This window comes from Balaenoptera musculus, chromosome 20, assembly GCF_009873245.2.
Source record: "Balaenoptera musculus isolate JJ_BM4_2016_0621 chromosome 20, mBalMus1.pri.v3, whole genome shotgun sequence".
NCBI lineage: Eukaryota > Metazoa > Chordata > Mammalia > Artiodactyla > Balaenopteridae > Balaenoptera > Balaenoptera musculus.
In genome coordinates this window covers 6745329-6771869 of record NC_045804.1, presented here as the reverse complement: position 1 = coordinate 6771869, position 26541 = coordinate 6745329, and the positions used below count along the sequence as shown (strand labels likewise).

The following is a 26541-nucleotide window of genomic DNA, read 5'->3' as shown; positions in this document are numbered from 1 at the left end:
AGCCACACACAAATGGCACAGACCCAGCAGGAAGACCCTAGTGTTTTTTGGTTTTTGCCAGCTGTTCTCCGAGGTGTTTCCTTATGCATCACACCCCAGCTCTAGAGTCTATGAAGCTGGCAGAAACAGAGCATGGATCCCCAGGCAAGTGCAGAGCAGGGCAGCTGTTGAAGGTTAGGTACTTTCTAGAAAGAGGACTCTTGCTACTTAAGGCAGTGTTGCCTTTCTCTGGGATACTTGGTAGCAACATGAATCAATCATTTGCTTATTCCAATCCTCCAGCTACTCATCCAAGCAAGAGGATTCCGTGATGTAAACATGACCAATCTCATATTACACAAAGAAGATAAACCGAGTGTACATGTGAGGGGTGGGGGTAAAGCAGACCCAAACAGTGAGAAATCAACCATTCTAGTTGTCCTAGTTACAGACTCCACCCAACGGCAACTGGAGGTCTCTGTATGCTTTCTCCGCCTCTTACGCCATCCAAGATAATAAAAGTTGTGCAACTTAAAATTCAGCTGAGAACCGAAGTGGTTTCAAACTGCTGAGGGGAGCAGAACCCAGAGTCAACAGCCGACAGCCTTCATCCATCTGAACTGGCCTCAGTTTGCAAGTGCTAGCAGCCCTGAGACAAAAATAACGAGCGAGCAAGTCCGTTTTCCTTTCTTGACCACTCTCTGATCAACATGTGAAGAGTGAACAAACCTGACTCTCATCATACATTCACCGTGGCTGCTGCTGAATGGGGTTCCCAGACGGCGGCTATGAAAGCCGCTGGACTCAACAAGTACAGTCCACAGGAAGCAGTGTGCTTCTCCAGAAGCCAAGGGCACTGATGTGGGCAAAACAGCTCCAAAAGTAAAACTCACATAAGGAGAATAGAGCTCCCCGGTCTCTGTGATTTCACCCGCCATTTCCAAAAGCGAGGAAGGGTCCGTCGGCTGCCAAGGTTCCTTCCTTGCGGCGGCGGCTGCGGCCCCCTAGGAAAAGAACAGACTTCAGCTTTCTGATGGACCTAGACGCGGGCGGAGGGATGTCTACAGAGCCACCCCCTCCCTGTCCTTTAATCACAGACACTTATGGCCTCATCTGTTAAAAGAGAGCCCGGAGGGAAGGACCTCCCTGTATGATGACACCTGGGTGGTTTCTTCTAACTTTTTCCTGTCTGTGCAAGGCATGTATCCATTGCCGCTCACACTCCAAGTGATTTAAGGGGCCTGAGACGCCACTAAGAGTCACCACCACAAGGGTCCCCTTTACACACTCTGGTTATCCCCCATTTAATGCCAGGAACAGCGAGCTCACTACCACACAGGGAAGCCAAGTAACTGTCTGCCTCCTCCGCCTAGAGCAAGAGGCTGGGGGCTTTCCTAGGTCGCCCCCCAACCCAACTCCTTGCCCCAGAGCCTCTCCTTTTTAACGGGGCCTCCACGTCTCCCAACCTGCCTTAGGGCTCTCCACCCTCCAGCCTCCCCCTCTTCCCAAGAGGCCCTCTCCGAGCCTCTCCCCCATTTCTTCCTCCCTCCTGGAGGAGCCCCGAGTCGGGCACCACCCCATTCCATCCCACCCTCCCGCTCCGACACGTACAGCGAAGCTTGCTCCCGCTGCCGCGACCGCTGTCTCCGACCCGGGGTTGCTGCCGGCGCCAGCTGTCCCGCACCAGCGCCGGCAGCACGCATGCGCCCGCGCCGGGAGCCCACCTACTTTGTGCGCGCCTTGGGCGGGGCGCACGGCGCTGATTGGGCGCCTCGCGGAGGCGGGACCGGGATTGGGCCCCGGCGGCTGCCGTCTGCGTGGCGGAAGTGGGCGGGGGTGCGCTCCCACGCGCATGCGGGAGGGGGGGCCGCCTTCCAGGTGGGAAAGCGGGGCTGGTTGGAAGGGGTGGATCGCACCTGCTGGGGACGCGTTCGTCGGCGAAGAGTGGGTGTGAACTTGGCTGTGCCGGGACCCTAGTGGTTGTGGGGGTTCGAGAAGAGTAGCCTGTAACTCCTCACAAAGAGGAGGGGATTGAGGCCTTAAGCCTGCCTCACCCAAGAGTGGCCAGGGGGGCCCCGATGGCTTGGGGGGCAGGAAGAGGGAGGGTCCGAGCCCAGTGGGGTGGTCGCTGGGAAAAGGGATTGGAAATAGGTTTAAGACAGGGCTGAGAAGTAACCGTGGGGCGGAGTCTCAGAACTGGGGCGAGTGATGGGAGTTCTGGTGATGAGTCTTGGTGCTTGAGTGTGGGGCATCGAGGTTCCGGGTGATGGGGCTGAAGGGACTGGCAGAAAAGGCAGCCCATATTTGGCTCCTTGAGATGCGAGCCCAGGATTATTTAATCATCTTTCACCAGTCGGGTTCCCTTTCTTGCAAAGTGTTTAAAGTCCGTGTTCTCTGAAGTGTTTGGAAAGGAAGAAGGACAGAGGCTCTTCTGACAACGTAGCCCCGGGAGGCATTTAGCGAACTGAGAGCCGGGGCTCCCACCCTAAGTGGGAGGAAACTCAGGTGCTGAAATCTTTGCCCTCCCACCCGCAGGCTGCTACCATGAGGTTAAATCAGAACATCTTGCTGCTGGGAAAGAAGGTGGTGCTGGTACCCTACACCCCAGAGCATGTGCCTAGGTAACCATTCCCCTGACATGGGGTGCAAGCCAGCTCTCCAAGGTGCAGTGAGGAGGGTGAGCCTGTCTTAACCCAAACCTCAGAGGCTGTTTTTTCTGAGAAGGAGAAACATTGGTGTGAGAAGTAATTGCATACAGGAAAAAGTGAAAACTGAAACAGAGGGCTATGACCTCCCTGGAAGAAGTCATCCATCCCCCTGTTTCTCCCTTCCATCCCCTCAGCTTCCTTTTTGGCCTTTCAGCCAGGAATTCTTTTATGTAAACTACATGTGTGCAAGAAAAAAAAGATATTGTCTTCTATTTATAAATGAGTGCCATTCCTCTGGTGCCAGTAAATAGGCTCAGTTCTTGGAAACTAAATGTTAGCTTGTCATAAAACTGAGCAGGTGGGTTGTTGTGAGGTCTACTGCTTGGAAAGGCCAGGACTGAGTCGCAGGGTGGGACTGTTGTGGGCCAGGTGACGAATGCCTGGTAGACAGGGATGCTGGTGCTGTAGGCGTGTATTCTCCACTTGTAGTTTTCCTTTTGGGGGTTCCTGGTGCCTGGCCTTTGTGGAGATCTGTCCAGCCTTCTTTGCTGAGTTTGGCTTGCCATTACTTCCCCTGGGGAATTTGAGGAATGTTTAGCTTCAGACTGCTCCCCCGCACTGACCCCTGAGATAGGAGAGGAGGCTTGATGGATAGAACTGCCTCTTGCTGTTCTCTTTAGGACTAGCCTGCCTCTAGTTCTTGGGCCTGTGGCCTTCTGCCATAGGAGCCATTATAACCCTTTCTTGGGGTTCTTCTCTAGCCCTCTGTTAGCCCTGGGGGGTTCTCCTCTCAACCATCCATTTCTTCATCTCATAAAGCGTCAGACTTAGGCTTCTGAATTTGTCCTGCCTGCCAAAGGCCGACCCTCCGTCCCTGCAGGTACCACGAGTGGATGAAATCAGAGGAGCTGCGGCGTTTGACAGCCTCCGAGCCTCTGACCCTGGAGCAGGAGTATGTGATGCAACACAGCTGGCGGGAAGACGCAGACAGTGAGAAGTGGAGGCCCCGGGCTGTGCCGGTCAGGGGAGGGCTGATTCCAGAGGCCTTCCCGGGTTCCCACCCTTTCCTGTTCCCAGCTGTAGCCCCGCTGGGGCCACAGAAAGTTTGCAAAAAACACTTTGTGAAAAGCTTGGGAGGTGCCTGAAGCGCTCAGGCTGTGATGTCCCCTGAAGCAAGTCCCTGTGGCTGACGCTTCTGTCCTCTTCCCCACTCACTGCACCAGGCGTGAAGGGATTTAGAGAAAGGAAAGCATTTGGGGCTCTGGCTGTAAATCGAGGCCCTGCCCCTTGTGCCCCTTGCTGCAAGCCCCGTGTGGTTCGTGCTCTCTGAGAATACAGTTGCTGTTTGCAAAAAGGCCATTGTTTCCTGCATGAGGCCGATTTAGGCTTTGTAGTCCGCTGAAGGAAGTGCTGGCTCCCTTTTTCTGCCAGACTCAGAGACAGTGGTAGTTCTTTGCAGTTCTCTGGCTCGGGTAGGAAGACTGGCCTCCCTGCACTCCTTTGGGGCGTGTAGGTGATAATCCCGTCGCCTCCTTCCTCAGAGTGTACCTTCATCGTGCTGGATGCAGAGAAGTGGCGGGCCCAGCCAGGTACCGGCGAAGAAAGCTGCATGGCGGGAGATGTGAACCTCTTCCTCACGGATCTAGGGGACCCCTCCTTGGGGGAGATTGAGGTCATGATTGCAGGTTTGTTCCACCTGGCCCTGCCCTCCATCCCTCTGGTCCTCAGATCCGCTGAACCTGAAGCCACTGAGGCTGTGTAGGGCACTCAGAGAGCTCCATGGGCAGCTCCGGCCTTGGTGAGCCTAGCACCTGGCTGGGCAGACTCACTTGGCACCCTGTTAGCCTTGTGGCTCACCTCTGGTAGTTCATTTTATTCCCTTCTCATGCTTAGGTGTGAACTTAACCTTTGGTTTTAGGGTCTTCAAACTGCAGTCTGGCCCATCCTTGGGGTGGACTGGGGACCCTCCAAAAATAAACGATCTTCCCTGGAGCATCTCCCCATGCCGTGGGAGGAGCCCCTCCAGTTTCTGTGTCCATCAGGGTCCTCAGCCTCTTTCTAAGGGGCCGTGGGACTGTCCTCGTGGGGCAGCACACTGAGCCGAAGGGGTCAGTTTTGGGGTCAGGTTGCTGGGTGCCTCTAAGCTGTGCGACCCCGGGCGAGTCATTTAACTTCTCTGGGCCTCTGTCTCCTCATCTGCAGAATGGTACCCATATTTGCGAACTTCCTAGGGTTGTGAGGATGACATGAGCCGGGCACGCACTGCCAGTGACTGTTGTCATTCCTCCTAGAGCCCAGCTGCAGGGGCCAGGGCTTGGGCACCGAGGCCGTCCTCATGATGATGTCTTATGGTAAGGAAGGCCGAGCAGGCCAGGTTGGGGAGGAGTGGCCAGGCCCCAGGAGAAGGCGAGGGCGGGTTGGCAGGGAGCCTTCAGGCCTGAGGGTGGGAGCCGGTGACAGGCGTTTCCATCGCAGGCTGGGACAGGAGGGGCCGAGGGTGCCGGGGAGGTGGGGGAGAGCTTCGTCCTGCAGCTTACCCCTCTCTAATCTCTTCTGGGAGGAGTGACCAAGCTAGGTGTGACCAAGTTTGAGGCTAAAATTGGGCAAGGAAATGAACCGAGCATCCGGATGTTCCGAAAGCTTCACTTTGAGCAGGTGAGGATGGTGCCAGTGAGAGGGTGAGGCCTGGGTCTGGGCGGGCCCAGTGCTGCTAGGACTTGGGCCTGTAACTTAGCCGGCCCTGCTCTGTCTGGATCACGTAGGTGGCTGTGAGCAGTGTCTTCCAGGAGGTGACGCTCAGACTGACGATGAGTGAGCCGGAGCGGCAGTGGCTTCTCGAGCAGACCAGCCACGTGGCAGAGAAGCCCTACAGAGCTGGGGCGTCGGAGGCCCGTTGACAGCCGGCCTTGCGGACCAGCCACCCTGTGTGGATGGGGGTGTGAGACCAGAGCCCTGCAGCAGGCAAACAGGGGGGGCCTGTGGGGCACAGTGCTCTGGCCTTGCTCCAGCCTGGGACTCTCCTCTTGGGGCCCTTCAGACTCCGGGCTGGGCTTGCCTTGGCCTCCCTCTGGCTGGCCTTGTGGCTGAGCCACTCCAGGGCCAGCCCCTCCTCCTGGCCAGACCTGGACTCAGACTCTTGGAGTCTGGAGCGGACGGCATGAATCCATGGGAAGAGGCAGGGTGGAGGTGCAGCTGGAGACGAGGGGGCGCCTGGTGAATGGGCAGGACCTCCCTTTCCCCTGGAGGGCCAGAGGGGCCGCCGAGGCTCTGGCCGGGAGTAAAGCGCACTGCACACAGCTCGCCCTGTTCTCTCATTGGGCCCGTGTGGAGCTGAGCTGCCAGGAGGGCCAGCCTGCGGCATCTGGTCTGGCGTCGTAGGGGCAGGGGAGGGGTAGCTCGGCCCTCTGTCATCCAGCAGAAGCAGGTGGGTGTGACCCCGCGAGGTCTGGAAATGATTGAGTTCGGCCCTGAAGGACAGACAGGTGGCTTGGAAAGTGGGCGAGTGTCCTTGCTCCTTTCTCTTTGGAGCCAGTTTCGAGGGTGGAGTAAGTTAGTTTTGGATGCAGCTCCATGTGGCTGGAGTATCCGCCCTGCTGATGAAGCTTTGGGCCTCCTGCTCAGTTGCAGGGTCTTCCGAAGGAAGCGGAGGCCGCTGAGCGGCGTCCTCCTGAGGGCACCTGCGTCCTCGCTCTCCACGCCTCATCCCTCCGCCTCTGGGAGCAGCCGCACCTGCGAAGGCCACTGGGGGGTGCCAGAGGCACAGGTTCGGATGATTAAGCTGCTTGGCAACCGGGGCTTAACAGGCAGAGCCGGGCCAGGTCTCCCCACCTCAGGGCGAGGGGGGACACCCTTTGACTTCTAACCCCGTCTCGTGCCCGGTCGTAATCTGGGGTGGTCATCAAGAAAAGTCAGGCATGTTTCAAAACACAACTGGGGAAGAGACTCCTGAGGGCACCTAGGACGTTTTCAAGGGGAGGAAATGGTCCCAGGCAAGTTGAGGCACTCGCCCAAGGCCCCAGAGCTTTTGATGGCAGAGCCAGAACTCCCAGCTCGCAGGCCTCTTGATCCTGGCCTCTCACACCAGACTACGCATGTGGAAAACTAGAACCTAAAACATGCCTGAAGCTAACACACAAACTTTGCTTGCTGGGGCCCCCAGCCCCTCTGAGCCACGTGTTCCTTCCACCTGTCCCCAGCTTAATCAGAGTCAAAAGTCCTTAGGACTTCCCCACCCAGCAGGTGAGGTAGGGAGGGGCCCCTCCTCAGGCCTGCTAACCTGCAGGGGGCCTCCTTCAGGGGTCAGAGGGCGGGCTGGGGGCAGGCCAGGCCCAGCCTAACTGCTGCCAGTGGTGTTGTGATAAGGGTTTTGGAAGGTTTCTCTTAACAATGGTGGGATCCAAACCTTAACAGGTCAGATAGCGATGGCCAGATAGTGACCTGCCCTTCTCTCAACCCCAGGGGCTCCAGGGGTCCCCTCCCTGGTTCACTGTCTCCCTACTTGTTCACCTCAGTCCCAGGAACCTGGCTTCTGAGTGGCCTCCTGGTTGGGTAGAGAATAGCCTAGGGCCAGCTTCCCTTCCTTCTGAGCACCTGCCCAGGAACCTGGCCCTGGCAGGCCACCCTGGCAGATCTCCAGGATGTGGCCTCAGGGGCCAGAGGTATAAGGGACCTGGGTCTCTTATGGAGGAGCAGGGCATTTTGCTCTTGGAAAGTTCCCTCCATGCCACCTGCCACAAGCACGTCCCAGGGCTCGGTGGGCCAGGTTTGTTTTCCCCAGTCCCTCCAGTCAGGTCCATGGCCAGAGAAGATGAGAGTATCTGGGACCAGCTCAGGCCACTCCTGGGACTCCTGTACCTCGCTGGCTGTGGGTGGAAAGATTAAAGGCAAAAGCCTTCTCTTTCCAAGTTTGGCTCCATCGTGAATTCAGTTTCAACGCTCCTGGAATCCAAGGTGCCTTCTCGGCGCCCTCCGAGCACGTGGGTTTAGCTCCCACTTTCCCTGATGAACGTCCCTCTAGGGCAGCCCCAGTGAGCCAAACACATGGGGTGGGCGGGGGCACGGCGGGGCCACCCAGCAGCTACAGGCTCAAGGCCCTCGGGATAAAGCCACCCCACCTCCTGCTCCGCGCTCGGGCTCACGGAACCCTGGACCATCCCCTCCCTCCAGCTGTTCCCTACCCTCTCCGCCAGAGGCCACGCCGGGAACACCCATGGACAGAGCTCCAAAGGAAAACACAGAGGCCAAGGCGGTTTGGAGAAACCAGTTCAATTTCGTTAACGTTTCCTTACAACTGTGCCTGGCTCAGGGCTGGGCAGCGGGTGGCCAAACCCTCCCCGTGTTGCCCAGGTCTCTGGGGGGTGGGAGCAGAAACAAAAAAGTTTTAGGCTAAGGCCGCTGCTATGTCCTGGATGCAACAACCTGGAAAATCATGTTAATCAAGGAAACGAAAGTCCCACTAAAGTGTGCGGTACCGCACTCTTTAAAAAAAAAAAAAATCAAACAAAAATAAGATGCCCAAGCCACAGCTTAGGATGATGGCCCCCTGTCCACTCCGAGATGTTGCTGTGATCTGAGTCCTTGATCAATCCTGGACCCAGTCATCACTGGGGGTCATGTGGGAAGGTGACCTCTCGCCCAGTCCCACGATCCTTGCTCGGTGGAGGTCCCGGTGATGTCCCAGGAGGGTGGCATCGGGACACCTGGTAGGCTGAAGCACCCAGTGGGGGACAGTCTGCTTTCTGATTGGGGCCAGGACAGAAAAACAGTCACCTTCCCTGAAGTAAGAACACAGTTCTCTAGAAAAGTCAGATTTGCCAAGAGAGGAGATGCTGGTGCTGATTGGTGTGTCGATTTGGGGGAAAGTGGGGAAGAGGGAAAAGGAGTCGGGCCGGGGTGTGTGTGGGGCTGGCCAGCCTTCCTGGTGGCTGGTGGGAGGGGCGCTCAGAGGTTGCTGAAGAGTTCGTTTTTCTTGCTCCAGTCCATCTGTGGGGCCCGCTTGCTGCTGCGCTTCTGGTGGGCCCTCTCTTTGGCCACGGCCAGGGAGATGTTGAAGTCCAGGATGGGGTCGGAGGAGGAGGAGGAGGAGGTAGGTGAGGGTGCCGTGCAGTCCTGTTTCTTGAGGCTGTCTTGGGAATTCAGCTGTAAAGAGGAGGGGGCGACAGAGAGCGGGAGTTAGTGCCTTGGCGAGGTGGCTCCCTTGGGGCAGTGCCCAGGGAAGCCAGGTCACAAGAACTGAACGTGGCTCAGCATGTGACCTCCACACAGGCTGGTGTGCCAGGAACAAGTGTGGCCTGGGAACGGACTTCCTGTCACCCAGTGCCAGCCCCCGTCCGCCCAGCCGGCCAGCCTACCTCCTCACTGGTGTCACTGGAGGTGGACCTTGCCAGGGTTGGCCTGGGGCTCTCGGAGGCCGTCTCGGCCAGGGCTTCACGACTGTTCTCCTGGCACAGAGAGGAGGCGTGTGGGTGGGCAGGGCATGGGGTGGGCAGTCCTGGGCGAGGAAGGGCATTCCCAGGGAAGACAGGCGCCTTGGTCTGAGAAATGCCACTTAAGCCCTTGCTATCCACCCCAGAGCCCCACCGCCTGAGCCTGCCAGGGCCCCTCGAGGATTTACATTTTCACATTCTTCCAAGGATCAGAGGGTAGCCCGGTTCCACCACCCAGGCAGGAGGAACCATCCATCGTGGGATTAGCTGAGTTACCCGCCCCAGTCCTCCCAATGAAGCCTTTGGGCCTGACTCGCCTTTTGGGACGGTGACCCAGGAGGGGCCTCCTGGAGTGTGGGGACACTGGGAGCATCTTTGCTTGGCGTGGGGAACACCCGTAATGCTCTCTGAATCTCCTGCAGCCCATCTGACTGTTTACTTGGACTTGACCCCGGGATTCTTGAAATCTTAACCCCAAAGCAGCCATGAAGGGCTTTGAAGGAAGGAGGTGGATGAGAGTTCTAGACCCACAGGTAGAGTGACAGAAGGCTCAGGTGGTCCAGGGCCAGCCCCTTGCTGTGTCCCCCGGGGACAGGGAAGCCTTTGAGCAGACCCTGCAGAGAGCTCCCGTTCTGTGGTCCGACAGCGAGTCGGCCCATCCTAGAGCCAAGGCCTTGACCAGGGCTGTGGCTTGGTGTCAGCTCCTGCCTGGGTTCCTCTGTGGCCCCAGCTGGCACCGGGCCCCGCCATCTCTCCCCCAGCCTCCGCTGCCTTCTCTTCCCTTCTGCCCGGGCAGGAGAGGCTTTGTTCTTCCAACCCAGACTGGAAGTAGCAGGGGCCGGGAAGCGCGCGGCCAGACACTGCAGCTCTGTTCTTGGGGGGAAGAATGGCCTCCTCTGTGCGGTGGGGAGCTAGAGGCGGAGCTTGTCACCCAGGATGGCGGGCTGCAGACGGCCCGGCCAGGCCCCTCTCCCTCCCCTCTGCCTTGGCCCCAGGCGGGGGCTGAGGGATAAACGGGCAGTTACATAGCTTGGGGCTCAGGAGGGAGCAGCCTGGAAACCCGTAGTTTCCACTTGAGCCAGATGCTGTCCACCTCCCACCTCCTCCTGCACCCCAGGACTGAGCGCCAGAGAAGCAATTAGGGGTCTGCCTTTACCTTCTGGATCTCTCCATTGGTGAAGGGCTCAGGCAAGGGACCTAGGCGAAGGAGAAAAGAGTGGAGGTGAGTCAGAGGCTCTGGGGAATGCTGATGGAGTGGGGCATGGAAGGCAGTGGAAGTTGTGGGGTTTGGGCAGATACGCAGATCTTGTTCCCCAAGGTCAGTGTTTAAAAGTCTCTTGACTGCCACCCACTGTGAGTACCTTTGACATTTTGACAACCCAGCACCCACATAGATTATGCATGTGTGTGACAAAAGTTTAACAAAACAACTTGCCCTTACTACATCGCAATGCTTTTTGATATTTTCTATTCAGTTTCATTAAAAAAAAAAAGATGCTGGCCTCTGCCTACTCGATTAATCCCAAGAACCACTGATGAGTAAGGAGCTGTTTGAAAAAAAGCACTGTCCTAGAGGGGGCTGAAATTCCAGGCCGGCTGCCTACCAGCCACCCAGGAAGCTTGTTAGAAATACAGATTCCTGGGCTTTGGCATCAGAGTTTCTGTTTCAGTGGGTCTGGGACAGGCCAAGGAATCAATATCTTTCAAATGCTTCCTAGGTGACGGTGGCGTCACCAGAACTGGGACCACACCCTGGTTATGATTAGTACCTGCATCAGCTGAAAGAAAAGAACCCCAGCTCCTACTGGCCAGTGTGGGGACGGCGGGGGGGACGGGACCAGAGGGCTCAGGGCACAGTCCTGGGTGTGCCCTCCCCCAGCCAATGGGAAACCTGGTGGTGGCAGAAGGGGTCAGAGGGAGAGAAACCGGGCCTGGGGTCACCCTCCCTTGGCTCACTCAGGGTAGACACCCCACCTGGCTGCAAGGGGGGCTGTTCCATCTCTGGGGACTGGTCAGCCTGGGTGGGTTTCTTCTGAACTCTTAGCTTAAGATCAGTGTGTGTCTTTCTCCTCCCCTGGACCGGGGCCCCGGCACAAGGCAGGCATACCTGACTCTCACCCAGCCTTCCCACGGTGGCTGGGCAGGGGATTGCTGGGACACGGGGACACTCACTCCCACCCCGCTGCAAGCAGCCCCTCACCCATGAGCTGCAGGCTGTCTCACTGTGGTAGGGAGGCAGCCGCTGGGAGGGGGCATTCCTCTCCATGGGGGGAGTTACATCCAGCTGGGAGGAGGGTCACCCGGGGAGGGTACCCACCCCCAGGTCTCCCTGTGCAGGTCCTCTGGCCAGAGGCTGCAGTCACTGAGGTTCCCAGGGCGTTCCCACCCAGCCAGAGGGGGACAGAGGAGGGAGGAATGTCTGAGGGTTGATGACTTGGGGGTGGGGGGCGGAGAAGGATGCTGGGGGAGGCCGGGGGAGGTATTTGAGCAGCTGAGGGGAATCCAGATTTCAGCTGATTTCAGTCTTCCCACACCATGTTGCCAAGAACAAGGCTGGGGGCTTCTCTTGGCTTCAGTTTCCCCCTTAATGAGAAAGGGGATAATCTGAGTTACCTGGTTTCCATGAACTTGGGAGCCAACGGTAAAGGGGTACCCACCTCCCATGCCCAGAGTCTGCTAGCGACTTCTAACTCACCCATCCCCGCTTCCAGGAACCCCCAGGACCCACTGGGCCCCTCCAGCTGGGGATCTAAGTTTGTGGCAGGACCTTTGTGTGGACCCATCTGCTACAAATATGACCCCCAGGGAGGCCCCACCCATCGCAAAGTCCAAAGATTTACCACCCAGCCCCCCACCCCTCCAGGAGCCGTCTTCCCAGGGAGAAAAGTCCAGACCAGGGAGAAGAGCGCTGCTCAACTCCTCCCTGCCCTGGTGCAGCAGCCCTGCCCCATTTGGCTTGGGCTAGGGCGGGGGAGGTGCCAGGCTTGGCAGGGTGATGCGGGGGATGGGGAGGGCAGGGGCCCAGGGACCCACTGCTCTCTAGAGCCAGCGAGCCTGGGTTTCCAAGACAACCTGAGAGAAGGGAAGGGGAGGTACTGGGCCCTGTCATTGGACTCTGATCTGACCAAGCTAAGGCTGGAAGCCTCTCCAGACTTAACCCTTTCCTTGCATCAGCACTGCCCTGAGAGCTTGCTGGGGGGAGAGGGGTGGGGGGAGAGGGGTGGGGGCCCAGGCCTCCCTCCAGCGCTGCAGCTTTGGCCTGGGAATCAGCAGCTCTCTTCCATCTCGCCATCCCTCGTGCCAGCTTCCCCCCCGTCATGTGCCATCCTCAGAAACCCAGCGTCAGCGCCGGCGTCCTCTCCCTGACCCTCTCTCCCAACCTACACCGTCTGCCTCCCATCCCGTGGGACACAGTAGAGTCTAGAGCAGCGGCCCACATCCCTGACGTGGGGGCCTCAGGCCGCGCCGCCCAGCTCACCATACAGGTGCTCCTGAGACGGGATCACTTTGCATTTCCTGAAGAACTCGTCGGTCTCCTTGTCCACCACCAGCAGCTTGGTCTCCTCCCCGCCAGCCTTGATGGCGGATACCACGTCCCCGTGCTGCCTGCCCTCCACGCAGACCCCGTTCACCTGTGGGCGGGGGCAGGGGTTACTGGCACAGGCCTCAGTTCCGGGGTGGGCGGGGGCAGGTGGAAGCGGTACAAGGGGTCCTCTTTGTCCTCGGCCAGTTGGCAATTGGGGGACACTCAGCACCCCCCCTTGCCTGTGGAGTCCTGAACCAGGCCAAGTGACCCTCCCACTTGACGGTCAGATGGGGAGGCAGGACACGTGGGAAAAGCCAAAGAAAATACCCAGCCAAGACTGAACAAACACAGCTGTGAGATGGGACGGGAAAGATATGGGAGGCCTGGGTTGGGCCCCAGCTTTTCTAGGTACTTCCCTCCCTGGGCCTTGGTTTGCTCACATGTAAAATGAGAAGTCTTGGGAGAGCTGATCTTCCAGCTCTAAGGTTCTAAGACTGAGATTCTGGGACCGGCCCCAAGACACTTGGTTCACATTTCCTCTCCCAACGAGCGTAGCACAAGAGTGTAAGAGTGTGCCTGACAGCTCCACTTGGGAGAAGGATTTCATCCTCCCGCCCCCATCCTTGTGCCTGGCATGGAGGCCTCGGGCAGCGGGAAGTTCTGGCGGTGGCCCCAGACGTCTAGCTGGATGGATGGGTGAGTCGTGGACAGCTGAGTGTCTGCTCGGAGAAGAAGAGCCCAGGGGCGATCCAGGCAGGAAAGAAGTCAGTCCATCTCTCCATCCGTCCACCACCCATCTTTCCTTCCTTCCTTTTTTTTTTTTTTTAAATTTTATTTATTTATGTCTGTGTTGGGTCTTCGTTTCTGTGCGAGGGCTTTCTCTAGTTGCGGCAAGTGGGGGCCACTCTTCATCGTGGTGCGTGGGCCTCTAACTATCGCGGCCTCTCTTGTTGCGGAGCACAGGCTCCAGACGTGCAAGCTCAGTAATTGTGGCTCACGGGCCTAGTTGCTCCGCGGCATGTGGGATCTTCCCAGACCAGGGCTCGAACCCGTGTCCCCTGCATTGGCAGGCAGACTCTCAACCACTGCGCCACCAGGGAAGCCCCTCCTTTTTTTTTTTAAAATCTTTTTTTTTTTTTTTGCCACACCGCATGGCTTGTGGATCTCAGTTCCCCGACCAGGGATTGAACCCGGGCCCCAGGAGTGGAAGCGTGCAGTCCTAACCGCTGGACCGCCAGGGAAGTCCCCCATCTTTCCTTCCTTTTGTCCTTCCCTCCTTCCCCCTGCCCACTCACCCACCATCCTCCCCCCTCCCCCATCCATCCATCGGTCTGGTATCTCTGGGCTGCCCGAGCCTCACGGGCTAATGAAGGAGCAATGATGTGACGCCTGCCGCAGGGGAGGCCTCCCGCAGTCAGGAAGGAAGAACCTGGGAAGAGAGCAAGAAGCGTTACCTCCACGATGCGGTCCTGGGCCCGGAGCCCCGAGGCCTCAGCGGGCGAGTCTGGGTCCACTGCCCGGATGAACTGGCCTGGCTTGGACTTGTCGCTGTGCAAGTTGAAGCCGTAGCCGTTGGGGCCCTTCTTCATGGCGCAGAGCCGAGGCCGAAGCTCGTGCTGCGGGGAGAAAGGAGGGGCCACGGTCATTCCACGGCATGCCGGGTTCCGCCCTCCCTGCTCCGTGCCTGACCCCACCTCCCCACCAAGGAAGACTGGGGGAGGATGCAACCTTGCTGAGACCCTACGCAGCAACGAGGGAGAATGCTGGCCTGGGACTCAGAAGGCCTGAGACCCCGCACTGCAGCACCCCGGCCAGGTGACCCTGGGCAGGCCACCGTTCCCTCTCCTGGCAACGAGGGGTGGGAGCAGATTAGCTCAAGTCTCTCCCCTTTTGACATTCTAAGGGTAACCATGTTATTTTGACAGCTACCTCATCTCTCAGGCGGTAGCAACCCTGCCAGCCTGGCTGGGTACCTGGGACACTGACTGGGGACCCCCAGCCCTTTTGGACCCTGTTGTCTGCAGCGGGGGAAGCCGGGGCAGCTGGTTACTCAAAGCTGGTCAGCATGTTTACAGTAAAGCCTTTCCTCGCCCACACGGACTCCTGTCTCGTCCCCACCAAGCAAAATGGCCCAGCCGAAAGGGAGCTGGGGGCCAGATGACCACAGACCGGAGGGAGGCACAGCCAGGGGTCCCCGGACAGGACAGGCACTTCCCACCAGCAGAACCAAGGCTGAGGGCAAAGGCAGCAACAGAACCCCAAAGACCATGTGGGTCCCCAAGGAGCCTGAATGGGGAGGGGAGCAGTGAGAAGCAGGGCTGGGCTGAAGGGAGCCCCGTGTGGCTGTGGCCATGGCCTGGAGAGGGGGACCCACGGAAAAGGCACAGGAAGATTGCTCTGAAACACTCAGACCCTCCGCTGAAAACAGTTTTCACCAGCCTAAGCAGCTTAGCTTAGAAGCTGCAGCCCTAGGGTACGTTTACATGATGGAGGGAATACAGTGTGAGGGGGCCAGAGGCCTGAGCCCATGCCTGACTTGGGGTCCCTCTCTCCCTTCTCCCAGGCCTGCTAGCTCTGGGTTATCACCCGGCTGCCAGGCAGGGAGCAAAAGCTGAAGTCAGGGCCCTGGCCCAGGTTCCAGCTTCTCCTGCTTATGAGCTATGTGACCTGGGGCAAGTAATTTCCTTCTCAGAGCCTTGGGTTCCTTGTTTGTAGACCATTCTTAGTGCCAGGGTTGCTAGGAGGTCCAGGGGGTAGGTAGTTAACATATGTGGGAACACCTGACCACGCTAAAATCCCTGTGCACGGGGAGCCTTTGCCATCGTTGTTAATATCACTACGAATGAATAGTCACAAGAAGCTGAGAAGTGAGATTCTGAGGGTGGGGTGCCGGGTAGCTCTGAGACCTCACTCCCCAGCTGGGAGAGGAGAAGGCGAGGGAGGGGCGGGGAGGGAGGGGAGGGCTTACAGGCCTCCTGCCCCAACTGGCTGGCCCCAGGAGGCAGCTGCCATCTGCAGTGAAGACTCAGTCCCCACCCCTCTGCTCTGGGAGGGGTAGGGAGGTGGCCGGCGGAGGGTGACTCTGCTTTCCTTGAGATGCCTGGGTGGGCCTTTGTGTGTTTCAGGATGTTGGTAGGGGGTGTGGAGAGGCCCCACAGGACAGGAAGGAGGGGTGAGGTGACGGTTAGGCCCGGGTTTACCCTAATCTGGGCTAGAGGCCCCGTGCGCTCTCACTTCACCCCAGACAACAGCTGAGACAGTTAAGTGAGCATAAAAAAGTGGGGGGCGCCCACGGAGGCACCCTCTTTTCTCCAGTTCTCCTCATCCCCCTTCTGGTCCTCACTGCAGGCCCACTCGCCCGCTGATGCCCCCCTTCCGCTGCTTCCCCTGGGGTGGGGGGGGGAGCCCCTCCCGCAGCCTGAGGCCCCCGCCCCCCACCGGGATCTGGTTCCGGGAGTGAGGCTCTTTTCCCCTCAAGCTAATCCCTCCACGGAGCTGCCAGCACAGCCCTCCCCCAGGCCCAGGGGAGCAGGAACAGGTCCGACCAGTTGCTACCACGGGGCAGGCTCAGCTTTCTGCCCCAGCCGGGCAGCGCTCTGCAGTCACCCTGCGAAAGCGGGGAGGGTGAATCAGGGGGAAGGGAGAGGGCAGCTCTGATGTCTCTGCTCCCCTCGCCGCCCCTCACTCCAGAGAGCCTTCCTCCCACCCTCGAGATAGGGTTAGGGGTAGGCTGAGGGTTAACCCTAACCCCTGTCCTCGAGCTGGGGAAACCGAGACAGGAAGCCCACTGCCTGATGTCAGAGCTTCACGGTGGAGGAGCCAGGACGCCACCCCGGGCTCTGACTGGGGACCTGTGCTCCTGCCACCATCCCTGGAAGGACCCAAGCCCAGGCTGGGAGGAGGCCCATTTGGAGCTGAGGAGTTGCAAACACCGGTTGCAGCCTCTGCTGGGAGGGGCGAGGAGATGATGAAACCGCAGGCTTCCTTCCGAGGCTCAGGCTCGCGGCCTCTCGCGGGTCGACACGGCAGTGAGCAGGCCCGGCGGCTTCGGGTGTCCTCCTGGCTGGCGGGGCGGCCCTGGCTGCCCCCGTGATGGGTCTCTGTGCCGCGGGCTTCCCTGACTGATGCTCAGCACCTTTCACCCCGGGGACCCTTGCCTGGTGACCTGTCGTATGCACCTCACTCCCTTCTGCCGGTGCCAAGCCATGAGGATCTCAGGAAATGGTAGACCCACCTGCAGGGCCCAGGCCCCCGCCGCTCCCTTCCCCCTGCACTGGGACCTGTTCCGCTGCTTTCTGGGGGTGGCTGGGCCAGGGGACAAGGAAACCCCAGGCGTTTTCCGAAGCGCTCAGACAAGTATAGAGCCCCACCCAGCTCCCATCTTCCCCAGTCCCCAGAGGCTCCCTCCCTTCCCATGGGACTGGGTGGGGGGGGGGGGGCTTCCCATTCTTCCCGCATTGCTCTCCACCCTTCCCCCAGCTGCCCCCAGGAGGTGTCATTGCCAGCTGCTGGGTCAGCCCATCAAAGGAGCCCATCCCAGCCTGGTGGAGGCTGGTGCTGTCAGGAGTCCTGGGGCAGCTCCCTAAGGGTGTGCGGTCTCCAGGCCCAGCACTGAGAAGAGAAGATGGGGAGAAGGAGGGGTCAGGTGCTGGCTGGAGCTTGGCCACCATTGCTCTGGGCCCACACCCCCAGAGCTGGGGCAAGGCCTGGGTTCTGCCTCTGGGGCAAGGGCAATAAATGGAACATCTGGGACATCTTGGGGGTGGTATGTGGCTCCCAGGAGCTCAGGAGAGGACTTGTGCCATGGTGGCAGCTCCAGAGGGGAACACGGTCCCAGAGTGTTCAGAGATTCAGGTGGGTCTTCCAGTGAGGATGACAGCTCGGAAGTAAAAATCAGGATCTGCGCAGTGGGGAGACTGGCAGAGAAGTGAGAGGAAAGACCATGAGGCAATGGTGGCCGACGGGCTGTGCAAATGGGCTGGGGCGGCTGGGGGCTGGATGAGTCTCTCACTTCCAGACAATGCCAGACCTGCCTTCCAGAAGAGACCCTGTCAGGAGAGCTGCCTCTAGACTCTTCCCATGGGGGCTTCTCCCACCCTCTGGGTCTCAAGGCTGTCCCAAGCCTTGCACAGGCCTGCCCTGGCTGCTCACTCCGTTCTTGCCTCCTCACCCAGGGAGCCCAGCCCCACCCCAACTGGCCGCCCAGTCACCTCCACCCACTCAGCCCAGGGAGCGGATGCTGGGCACGGAATTCAATAGGCACCACCAGCAGCCACCTGGAAAGCTGGGGAAAGTCGATACCCTAATCCTGGTGACCGTCTCTGGGGAGCAGGCCCAGGGCCGCTCCCTGCTCCTCCGGGGAGGGCGGCTGGGGGCCAACGCCCCACTGGGCCCAGCCCCTCCCTGGCCGGTGCCGTGGTGACCATGGCGACGGGCGCTATAGGAAACAGCCAGGCCGCTTCTCACAAGCCAGCCAGCTCTGGGCCCCAGAAGGGGCGGTTGGAGGGGCAGGAGGACCACCGGGGTGGCTAGGGGAACAACAGAGGTGACTCGTCACCTCCCCAGACTGCCCTTCCCCCCAGCCCGGCCCGCCCAGGGCTCTTGTTTATGCAAATAAGATAAGAATGATACCCTGCCGCCCCACACAGGGGAATCAGCCCCAACAAGGGAGGAGGGGTGGCGAGGTGGAGAGATGGAGCCCGGGCTGCTCTGGTGGGGGAGGGGTGGGGTACGCCGGGTGCAAGGAGCCAGGGCTGCTCTGTGGGGCTCTGGAGACACAGGCCTGGGTGTGGTGCCAAGTCTTCAAGGAAACCAGGATGGAGCGAGCTGCCTCTGCCTGGGGGTGACGTGTTACGGGGTGGCATGGGGGCGCTGTCCTTAGGGCAGGCTGGGAAGTGACCAGGAGCTCAGACTGCAGGCATCCTCCCCTCACCCAAAGGGAGGTACCAAGGGCTTGGCTGTCACTGACCCATGATCTCTGGCCCTGATGTGGCTTCATTTATTTCTCCCTAGAAGACACCCCAGCCCAAGGTCTGTGCACACTGAGGAATGCTGGACACCTCCCTCTGCAAAAAAGGAGCGACTCTAGGCCTTGATCTTGTGCTTGCTGTTTCTCAGCGGGAAGGCCCTTCTCCGGAGACCCGCAGGGTGGGATCCAGGAGGGAGCCAGATGATAAAGTGGGGGCTGCTTCTCTGACACACCCCCCCACCGCCCCGCAGGGACCCTGAGCCAGGTTCTCCCTCTGGCTCTTTTCTCCCGGTGCTGGCCAGAGACCCACCCGATGGAGAGTTTGGCTCAGTTCTCCCCAGGCCTGGGCAAGCCTGGGATGGAGCAGACTGGTACCTGGGCTGCGGCCTGGCTGGACACCATCAAGGCTGGCCGCCCCATGCCCGCCTGCCGCCGCTGGCTCTCTACCATCATCCCCATGCCCGCCTGCCGCTGCTGGCTCCCTACCATCATCCCCATGCCCGCCTGCCGCTGCTGGCTCTCTACCATCATCCCTCCTCGCCCCTCACCCTCCTTCCAGAAGTTGCTGGATTTAACTCCTGTGGGCTGTCCCAAGAGGCTCTGTAAGGACCTTCTCAGAGCTTGTGAAATCGGGGCTCTACTGAAATAACAAAAAGCAGCTGCCGTTTAGTGAGCACTTACTAAGTGCCAAGCACCCAAGCACCGCACCAGAGCTTTATAAGTGTATATTCTCGTTAGGACCCAATTGTAACCCTTTGGGAGGAGGGTATTATTGCCTTCACTTCACAGATGAGGAAACTCAGGTTCAAACAGGTGGCATAAACTGCTCAAGTACACACAGCTGATAGGAGAAGAGGGTCGGCTTTGAGCTCAGATCTAGACCAGCACTGCCCCATAGAAACAGAATGCCAGTCACGTAGGTAACTTAAACGTTTCTAGTAGCCAAACTAAAACGTAAAAAGAAACAAGAGAAATCAATTTTAATATCTTATTTAACACAACATATCCAAAATATTATCATTCTAACACGTAATCTATTTAAAAGTTATTAATGGGATATTTTACATCCTTTTTTCTGTACTAAGTTTTCAAAATCTGGTGTGCCTTTTATTTTTCACTTACAGCACATCTCAATTTCAACCAGCACATTTCAAGCGCTAAGAGCCACATGTGGCCAGTGGCTGCCAAAAAGGCCCATACAGACCCTAGAGGTCTCACTCTCAACTATTGGGCTGTCCCCTACATCCCCATGGCCTTTGCTGTTTCAACTGGGCATCGCGACCTTATAACAAGCACAGGGAGAGGCCGGAGCCTTTGTCCCTGGAAAGTCAGAGCTCCGGCCTCAGTCCCCCCGCCTTGGGCGGCACTAGAACCCAGGCCTCGGGGCATCCGCACCACTTGTCCTTTTCAGGGCGCAGGAAGCTAAACATGGTCTGGGGTCAGGGGACGTGGTGAACTGTCCTACCCTGAGGGGTGGAGGAGGAAGGCCAAGGCCAACAGTCAAGGTCAGCCTCTCGGGGGGAGTCCTTTGTGCTACAGGGGAACCCCAGAGCCAGCAAGGACAGTTCTCAGGCCCTGGGGATGAGGGTAGAGACTTGGTCACCAGACTCCCGGCTGGGCCCATCATGTGAGAAGGGATGGGGCCTGGAGCCCGCCCCTTCTGGACCGAGGCCTTCCATCAGGGCTGACAACTTTTCCTGATGGTGTCCCCTGGGGAACAGAAGCACCTGGGAGCCCTGGATCCTTGCAGGGAGCTGGTTCCAGCAGCCTGAATTTATGCTGCTGTGATGGCCCTGGTGTGGCCCAGAATGTGATGGGCAGAGACACCCAGCTGGAGGGTCAGGCCCTTAAGCACAACCCAAGCCGGATGGACGTGCAGACACTGGAGTCAGAGTGAGCGGGGTTCACAGACACAGCCCTGCTACAAGGCAAGGGCTCCCTACTGAGAACCGTGGGGCCACCCCCTGCACTGAGGGAGCCTCAGTCTCCACATACGGACAATGGGGCTAGTATCTACCCTGTAGGGTGGTCATGTGGATTAACTGAGATAAGGCATGTTTAGTACACAGCACATTGCCAGACACATATAATAACTACCGTTTACTTATTATTATTATTATTATTTTCCGTTTACTTATTATTTATCAACTTTCAAAATGGAGAAAATAATAGCTGATTTGCAGGGTTGTGGTGAGGGAAGAAAAAAAAAAAATCATTGAAGTGTGTATCACCATCTTTAGGGCACAGGGCCGGGCAACTAGTAGGCTTAGAGTAGCTCCCATTATTGGGGTCTAGAGCTCTGGTTTCTCTCTGTAAGAGGCTCACAGCAGCCTCAAGACCTTGGCCAGGCCCCTTCTTCCCCTAATTTCTAAGCGCTCCCCCACCTCCTCAGGGATCCATAGGATGGGAAGCCTGGGGAGGAAGAGAAGGGCCCCCCCATTGAGACATGACGGGGTTCCTTGAGAAAAAAGCCCCTTTCTCTTTCCAAGAGAATCATCTCCAGGATTGAACAGGAACCAGAAGGTCAGAACCAGGGGCTATCCCAGGGGAGAAAGAAATCCCAAGTATGTGGCTTAAGAGGAGGAACCAGCACACAAGCCGTCACACCCTGTCCATTTCCAATCCAAACATCCTGCAGCTCAAGCCCTGCTCTGCCCTCGCAGACTCCAACTCGGTCCGTGTGAAATGGGAACATGGGAAAGAGGTTGGAGGCTGCCAGCTAATTGTGCCCACCCCCGACTTTGCCACCTGGGGTACCTCTGGGATCAAGGTCAGGTGTGGCGGGAACCCACCCCACGCTGGGCACTTACACACGCCTTCCGCATCATCTCGTCAAATCTCTCCCACAACCCTGCAGGGTGGGGTCGGGGTCCCCATTTCACAGAGGTAGAAGCTGAGGCTCGTGGGGAACGCTGAACAATCAGGGTCCCAGAGCCAGAGGGCAACGGGGCTGGGATTCACAGACTTTTGGCTCTCTAGTTTTAAAATGGAAGCTGCTAGTAGGCAAGAAAAAGGGGCGAGTAAGCTCTATCTGGAATTCCAATCTCCGGGTGTGCTCTCGAGGCATGAACAGACCCAGGTGGGTTGGGCTGAGATGAATTAGGACAAAGGTCCCCCATGGCTGTTTCGCACTCATTCATTCATGCAAAAATTATTTATTGAGCCCCTCCCTGCTCAGTGCTTGGGACAGTGCTGGGGTTATAAACATAAATAAGCCACAGCTGTTGCCCTTTGGACTCAGCATGGGCTGGTGGAGGAGATATGAACAGATGATTCAGATATTACGTGTTCAGTGTTCAGTGTGAGAAAAGGTGGAAGGACAGGGAACAGGAGGTGAGGGAAGAGTTCATGATGCCTGCGGGGTGGAGGAAAGGTTTCCTGGGAGGTGAGTGGTCTTGGGGAGCGTGCTTGGCGCGCAAGGGGACTGAGGGTTCCCACGTGCAAATATCAGGCGCGAAGGCTCAAAGCACATGGCATGCTGGGAGGGAATTCGGACCCTCGGTGTGGTTTGGTGGGCTGCTGGGGACAAGAGGGGCGGTGGCGAGAGAAGGCTGCCAGATTGTGATGGGCTGATTCTTCAGTGATGGCGACCCCAGATGGAGCACTTTCGGATGCTAGGCTTGGCCACGGCTGCACGTGCCCAACGGGAGAGGCAGATCCAGGGCTAGCTGCCCCCTGGGTGGGCGTGTAATCATCACTGTGAAATATGTATTAATTCAGATCCCAGCAACCAACGTTCACGGAGCACTTACTCAGTGGAGGCTCTGAGCTACTGGCTCAACAGGCATCCTCATGTAACCCCGCCAACCCCACGAGGCCGCCGCTGCTGTCACCCCCAATTTACACAAGAGGAAATGGAAGCTTAGAGAAACTTGGCTCGAGGTGGCCCAGCGAGTACAGCTGAGCTGGCTCAGGCCTGCCCAGCCCCCGCTGTGGGACCCGGGCCGGCTGCCCCGCTCAAGGACTTAGGCCTCATCCTGTGACTGCGGGGGGGCCGTGAGCAGGGGTGCTGTTGCCCCTCCCTCCCCGTGGGTGGAGGTGGGCCAAGCTGGAAGCACCCCGCCACCTCCTCCGAGATCAGTACTACGGGCACCCCTTGCCCTCTGCCCTGTATCGTTCTCGACCCAGGCCGCTCTTCCCAGGGAGATGTCACCCGCCACCCACTCTGCATGACACTTTCCCACTAACACCTTTTTCACTTCTGAGAACTAACGGAGATGTCATTAACAGCCCCCACTTTGCAAACGAATTCAGACGCAAACTAATCAGTAACATTCAAACGCTGGGTATATCCCTTATATAGACGTCCCTTGTCTTTTCGGGGAACAATTAACTCTTATGATGTCTATTAACTTTTTTTTTTTTTCTTTTTTTGCAAGGACAGGGCAGGTCATCTGCAGGCCCAGCGTACCAGATTTCATGGGAACCTCCTACCAGAAGGACTTAACGCTGCTCGGCGGCTATGCAGAGGCTAAGAGAGACCCCGCTCACAGCTGGGATTCAAATGCCTGGGCGTACAAGATGCTCAGTCCAGCACCCACTAGGGGCTCAAGTACTTTCCATTATTTGTAAAATTCTAGAGAAGGCAGGTGTCACTGGGAATCCAATGCCCTCATTTTATTGATGGGAGAACCAAGGCTCAGAGAAGTTCTGACTTGCTCGTTGACCTGAAACCCCAAGAGGCCTGGTGATGGTGTCCCCGGGACTGGCTGGAGGGTTCTATTCCCTTCCACTGGCCCAACAAAGCATACACACAAATGCAGGTGTCGTACCACTACCTGGGGCAACCCCATTCTGTGCTCGCCCAGGGGGCAGAAGCCAACCTCTGCGGCTTCTCAGATGGCCTGGTGGGGAGCATGTGTGCTAGGTCAAGCCTCCGTTCTGGCCTCTGCGCCCCCCAGCTCCCCGCAGGCCCTCCTGCACCCAGCAGCAAAACCAAAAGGGCACCGGGAGGAGCTGAACATGACTGCAACCTGGGGGGCCGGGTGAGGTGGCGGGTTACTTGTGCCAGTGCCAAAGTCCAAAAAAAAAAAAAAAAAAAAGGAATGGTAAATCGATGCCCTCGGCACAAAGTTCAAACTGGATTTCTGCCTGGGACCAGAGGTCATGGGTTCCAACTCCTCAGTGTCAAACCCCTGCCAGGGGTGCTCCGATCCCACCCCCACCCTTGCCAATGCCAGCTTGGCAGCGGCAGGAGGCAGGAGCCTGGTGGCCCTGGCGTTCGTGGCACCCAGCTCTGGCTGAATAGGGCTCCTGGTGACCACCTCCACCAAACCAGTTGGCCCGCTCCGGCTCCACCTTCTACCCTTAAAGGCTGAACTGTGCCCTTTCTCTGTCAAGGGAGGCTCCTACTGGCACCATGGACACCCCTGCCAGCAGGTGGAGAGCTGGTGAAGCCAAACGGGCCCAGGGGAGGCCCTGGCCCTGCTCCCCACAACCTCACCCTGAGGCCTCCCCCTTCACTCTCCGGGAAACAGAAGGCTCAGTACAACTTCCCTTTTGCCTCCGCCCCTCCTACGGCCGATCCAAACTGGGGTCATGAGAGGAAACCCAAACGTGGGCAGAAAGCAACCAGCCTGCTTGCTGTCCAGGGACTGGAGTGAGACAGCTGATGCCAGGGCAAGGCCACCTGCCCGTGGTGACCTGCTGTCCGCTGCACAGCCCAGGAACGCTGGACCACTCCGGCCGCCGTTCCTCCTCCTCCAAGGTCTTCCCTCCCGCTCCCAGATACAAGCCAGCGCTTACTCCTCACATTCCTGAGAATCATAAATCCCCCTGGGTGGCAGAGCTGCCACCATCCCCCAGACCAGACGCCTCTGCGCCTCGTCCCTGAGCCCCACCCCCATTCATCGCCTTGGGACGGTGGAGCTTCTTTCTTAGAAGTCACACCGGACTTCAGGAGGATGAAGTCCAGCCAGGCTGAAGTTAATGATACACACGCCAGCCAGCGGGCTGTGGGGAAGGGGGGAAGTGCCTGAGAACCCAGCGTGCGCCCCCCTCCCCTCCCCTCCCAGCGCTGCAGCTCCACACAGAAAGAGCGTAGTTATTCCTCTAGCTTTCTGAAGTCGGGGCCGCTCTAGCTTCACCCCAGCTTCATTTACCACCCCCAGGGGCCGTGGAGGAAGCTGGTCACTTGCACCAGGAGGGGCGGGACTGGGAGTCCCAAGGGACCGGAGCAGACACCACCAGCAGAGTCGAGGAAAAGGCGACTGGGCTCCCTGGAGCCGCCCGCCCTCACCCTCACTCCCAAAGGCGCTCAGGGTCCCAGCCCAGTCTGGGGAGAGGGAGTAGGGGTCGCGGGACGCAGCCTCAAGCCTGTAACTGCCAGTTCGCCCGGTCGGCGGGCGGAAGCAGTCTCCCTCGTGAGGATCCAGTTTCAGAAAGACAAGGCGGCAGCAGGGCTGGGCGTCCGGGGCGCCTGGGTCTCTTGACTATTCTCCCTCCCACCCGGTTCCAGCCTCGCCGTCCGGCCCGGGCCCGCACTTACCCGCTCCTGATGGCTCTTCTCGGCCTCGTGCGGCTCCGGCGCGGCGGCGGGCGGCTCATTTTCGCCGCCAGCCCCCTGCTCCTCGGCGGCGGCCGGCGGCTCGGCCTGCCCGGATCCTTCCTGGGGGCGCAGCATCTCCTCCCGGACCTGGACGCCCAACTTCTGCAGCCGCTCGTCGGTCTCGGGGTCGACCACCAGCAGGCGCACGGAGTTGAGTGCGGCACGGATGCGGCTCACCACCTGCTGGTGGGTCTCTTTCTCCACGTTCTCGCCATTCACCTCCACTAGCCGGTCTCCGGCCAGCAGTCCCGACTTCTCGGCCGGCGAGCCGGGCTCCACCAGCCGGATGAACTGGCCTACCTTGCCCTTTTCCCCGTGCAGGTGGAAGCCGTAGCCGTTCGGACCCTTCTCCAGGCAGCAGAGCCGGGGCAGAGGCGCCCCGGCCGCCACGTCTGTGCTCATCTCGCCCTGCAACGGCTCAGCGGCGCGAAGAGGCGTCCGGTCGGGGTCCGGAGACGGGACGGCCCACCCCTTCTTCTCAACCTGCGGGCCGGGAGACGAGAGCGAGAGCGGCAGGGAAACCCCGCGCCGGACTGGCCGAGCGAGCAGGTGTCCTGGGAGCGGCGGAGGCGAACTGCGAGGAGCCGAAGCAGAAGCTCACGGACCAATCCCCGCCGTGCGCGGCGTCTGAGCGTTCCAGAGCCCGCCCAGGCTGCTTATTTAGGGGGGCGGGGCCGCGCGGAGGGTGTGGACCACCGCGGGGCCAATCAGACACCATGGAGAGGGGGCGCTCTGGCAGGGTGAACGACACCGGCCAATGGGAGCGCGCAAGGGTGAGTTTCTGCTCTCAGAGCGCGGCGCCCCGCGGCGGGAGAAGAAAGAGGTCTCAGGAAGTGGAAGTGTCTGTTACCAAGTGGCTGCAGTTGAGCCCCGGGGGCGGGGGCGAGTTCCTGGTACTGGGCAGAGCGGCCCGCAGGATCTGTTCTGATTTCCCTCCACCTGCGTCGGGGATTGAGACCCAACCCTCGGGTAAAGGACCCTAACATTTCAACAGCCTTCAGCCAAAGTGTGCAACTCCAGTTGGGGGTGGGGGTGGGGGTTGGGGCGACTGTTGCCAGGAAAATCAATCCCGCTCCGGTGCTGCGAGCGGTTTTAGGAATAAGAACGAGGTCCACCGCGGACCCAACAGAGTAGTTTGAATAACGAGATTTTCCCATTTGTGGGGCCCCTTTGCTTTCTCCCAGGAACTGCTAATAGGGGTGCGGGCTCTGATCCTCGCTGGGACAGTGTGAGGGTCCAGCAGAGAGCCCAGGGCTTCACGGGGCTGCCCATCCAAGACAGGCCACCTAGGGGCAATGGCGTGGGAATTGGCGTCAGCCTTTGGCTAGGGAGGTGGGGTTGGGGAGCGGCAGATCAGAGTCAGGTAACCAATCTCTGGGTACAGCCCATAGGAAAAGGAGCCCTGGCTTTTTTCAATAGAGAAGGAAAAATGATTAGGACCGTAAGAT

At 58.9% G+C, this 26541-nt stretch overlaps 3 protein-coding genes across 7 annotated transcripts in view; 1 reads left to right on the top strand and 2 right to left on the bottom strand.

Moving 5' to 3' along the window:
- Positions 1-1728, bottom strand: part of TMEM104 (transmembrane protein 104) — a 58250-nt gene extending 56522 nt beyond the window's left edge. For both annotated transcript variants that reach the window (XM_036836941.1, XM_036836943.1), the window contains exons 1-2: positions 1591-1728; positions 873-983 (exon numbers count right to left, since the gene is read on the bottom strand). In XM_036836941.1, coding sequence (XP_036692836.1) covers positions 873-917 — 45 coding nt within the window. In that variant the 5' untranslated portion in view covers positions 918-983; positions 1591-1728. The remainder of the gene's footprint in view (positions 1-872; positions 984-1590) is intronic.
- A 91-nt stretch (positions 1729-1819) lies between these two features.
- On the top strand, positions 1820-6446 carry NAT9 (N-acetyltransferase 9 (putative)). 3 transcript variants are annotated; one of them, XM_036836946.1, is made up of 7 exons: positions 1820-1923; positions 2515-2600; positions 3508-3617; positions 4169-4312; positions 4919-4978; positions 5188-5282; positions 5390-5918. In XM_036836946.1, the coding sequence occupies exons 2-7, from the start codon at positions 2524-2526 to the stop codon at positions 5522-5524; spliced, it is 621 nt and encodes a 206-aa protein (XP_036692841.1). In that variant the 5' UTR covers positions 1820-1923; positions 2515-2523; the 3' UTR covers positions 5525-5918. The 3 variants fall into 3 exon arrangements, with proteins under 3 accessions (XP_036692841.1, XP_036692840.1, XP_036692842.1); XM_036836947.1 differs by having other exon boundaries at positions 1834-1923; positions 3487-3617; positions 5390-6446; XM_036836945.1 differs by lacking the exon at positions 2515-2600 and having other exon boundaries at positions 1833-1923; positions 5390-6446.
- A 1428-nt stretch (positions 6447-7874) lies between these two features.
- Positions 7875-25740, bottom strand: SLC9A3R1 (SLC9A3 regulator 1). Of its 2 annotated transcripts, none has more exons than XM_036837164.1 (6): positions 25034-25739; positions 14033-14194; positions 12531-12684; positions 10209-10249; positions 8978-9067; positions 7875-8765 (listed from the first exon to the last, which is right to left on the bottom strand). In XM_036837164.1, exons 1-6 carry the CDS (start codon positions 25493-25495, stop codon positions 8568-8570), a joined length of 1107 nt encoding a protein of 368 aa, XP_036693059.1. In that variant the 5' UTR covers positions 25496-25739; the 3' UTR covers positions 7875-8567. The 2 variants fall into 2 exon arrangements, with proteins under 2 accessions (XP_036693059.1, XP_036693061.1); XM_036837166.1 differs by having other exon boundaries at positions 8623-8765; positions 8978-9117; positions 25034-25740.
- Between the last annotated feature and the right edge of the window lie 801 nt (positions 25741-26541).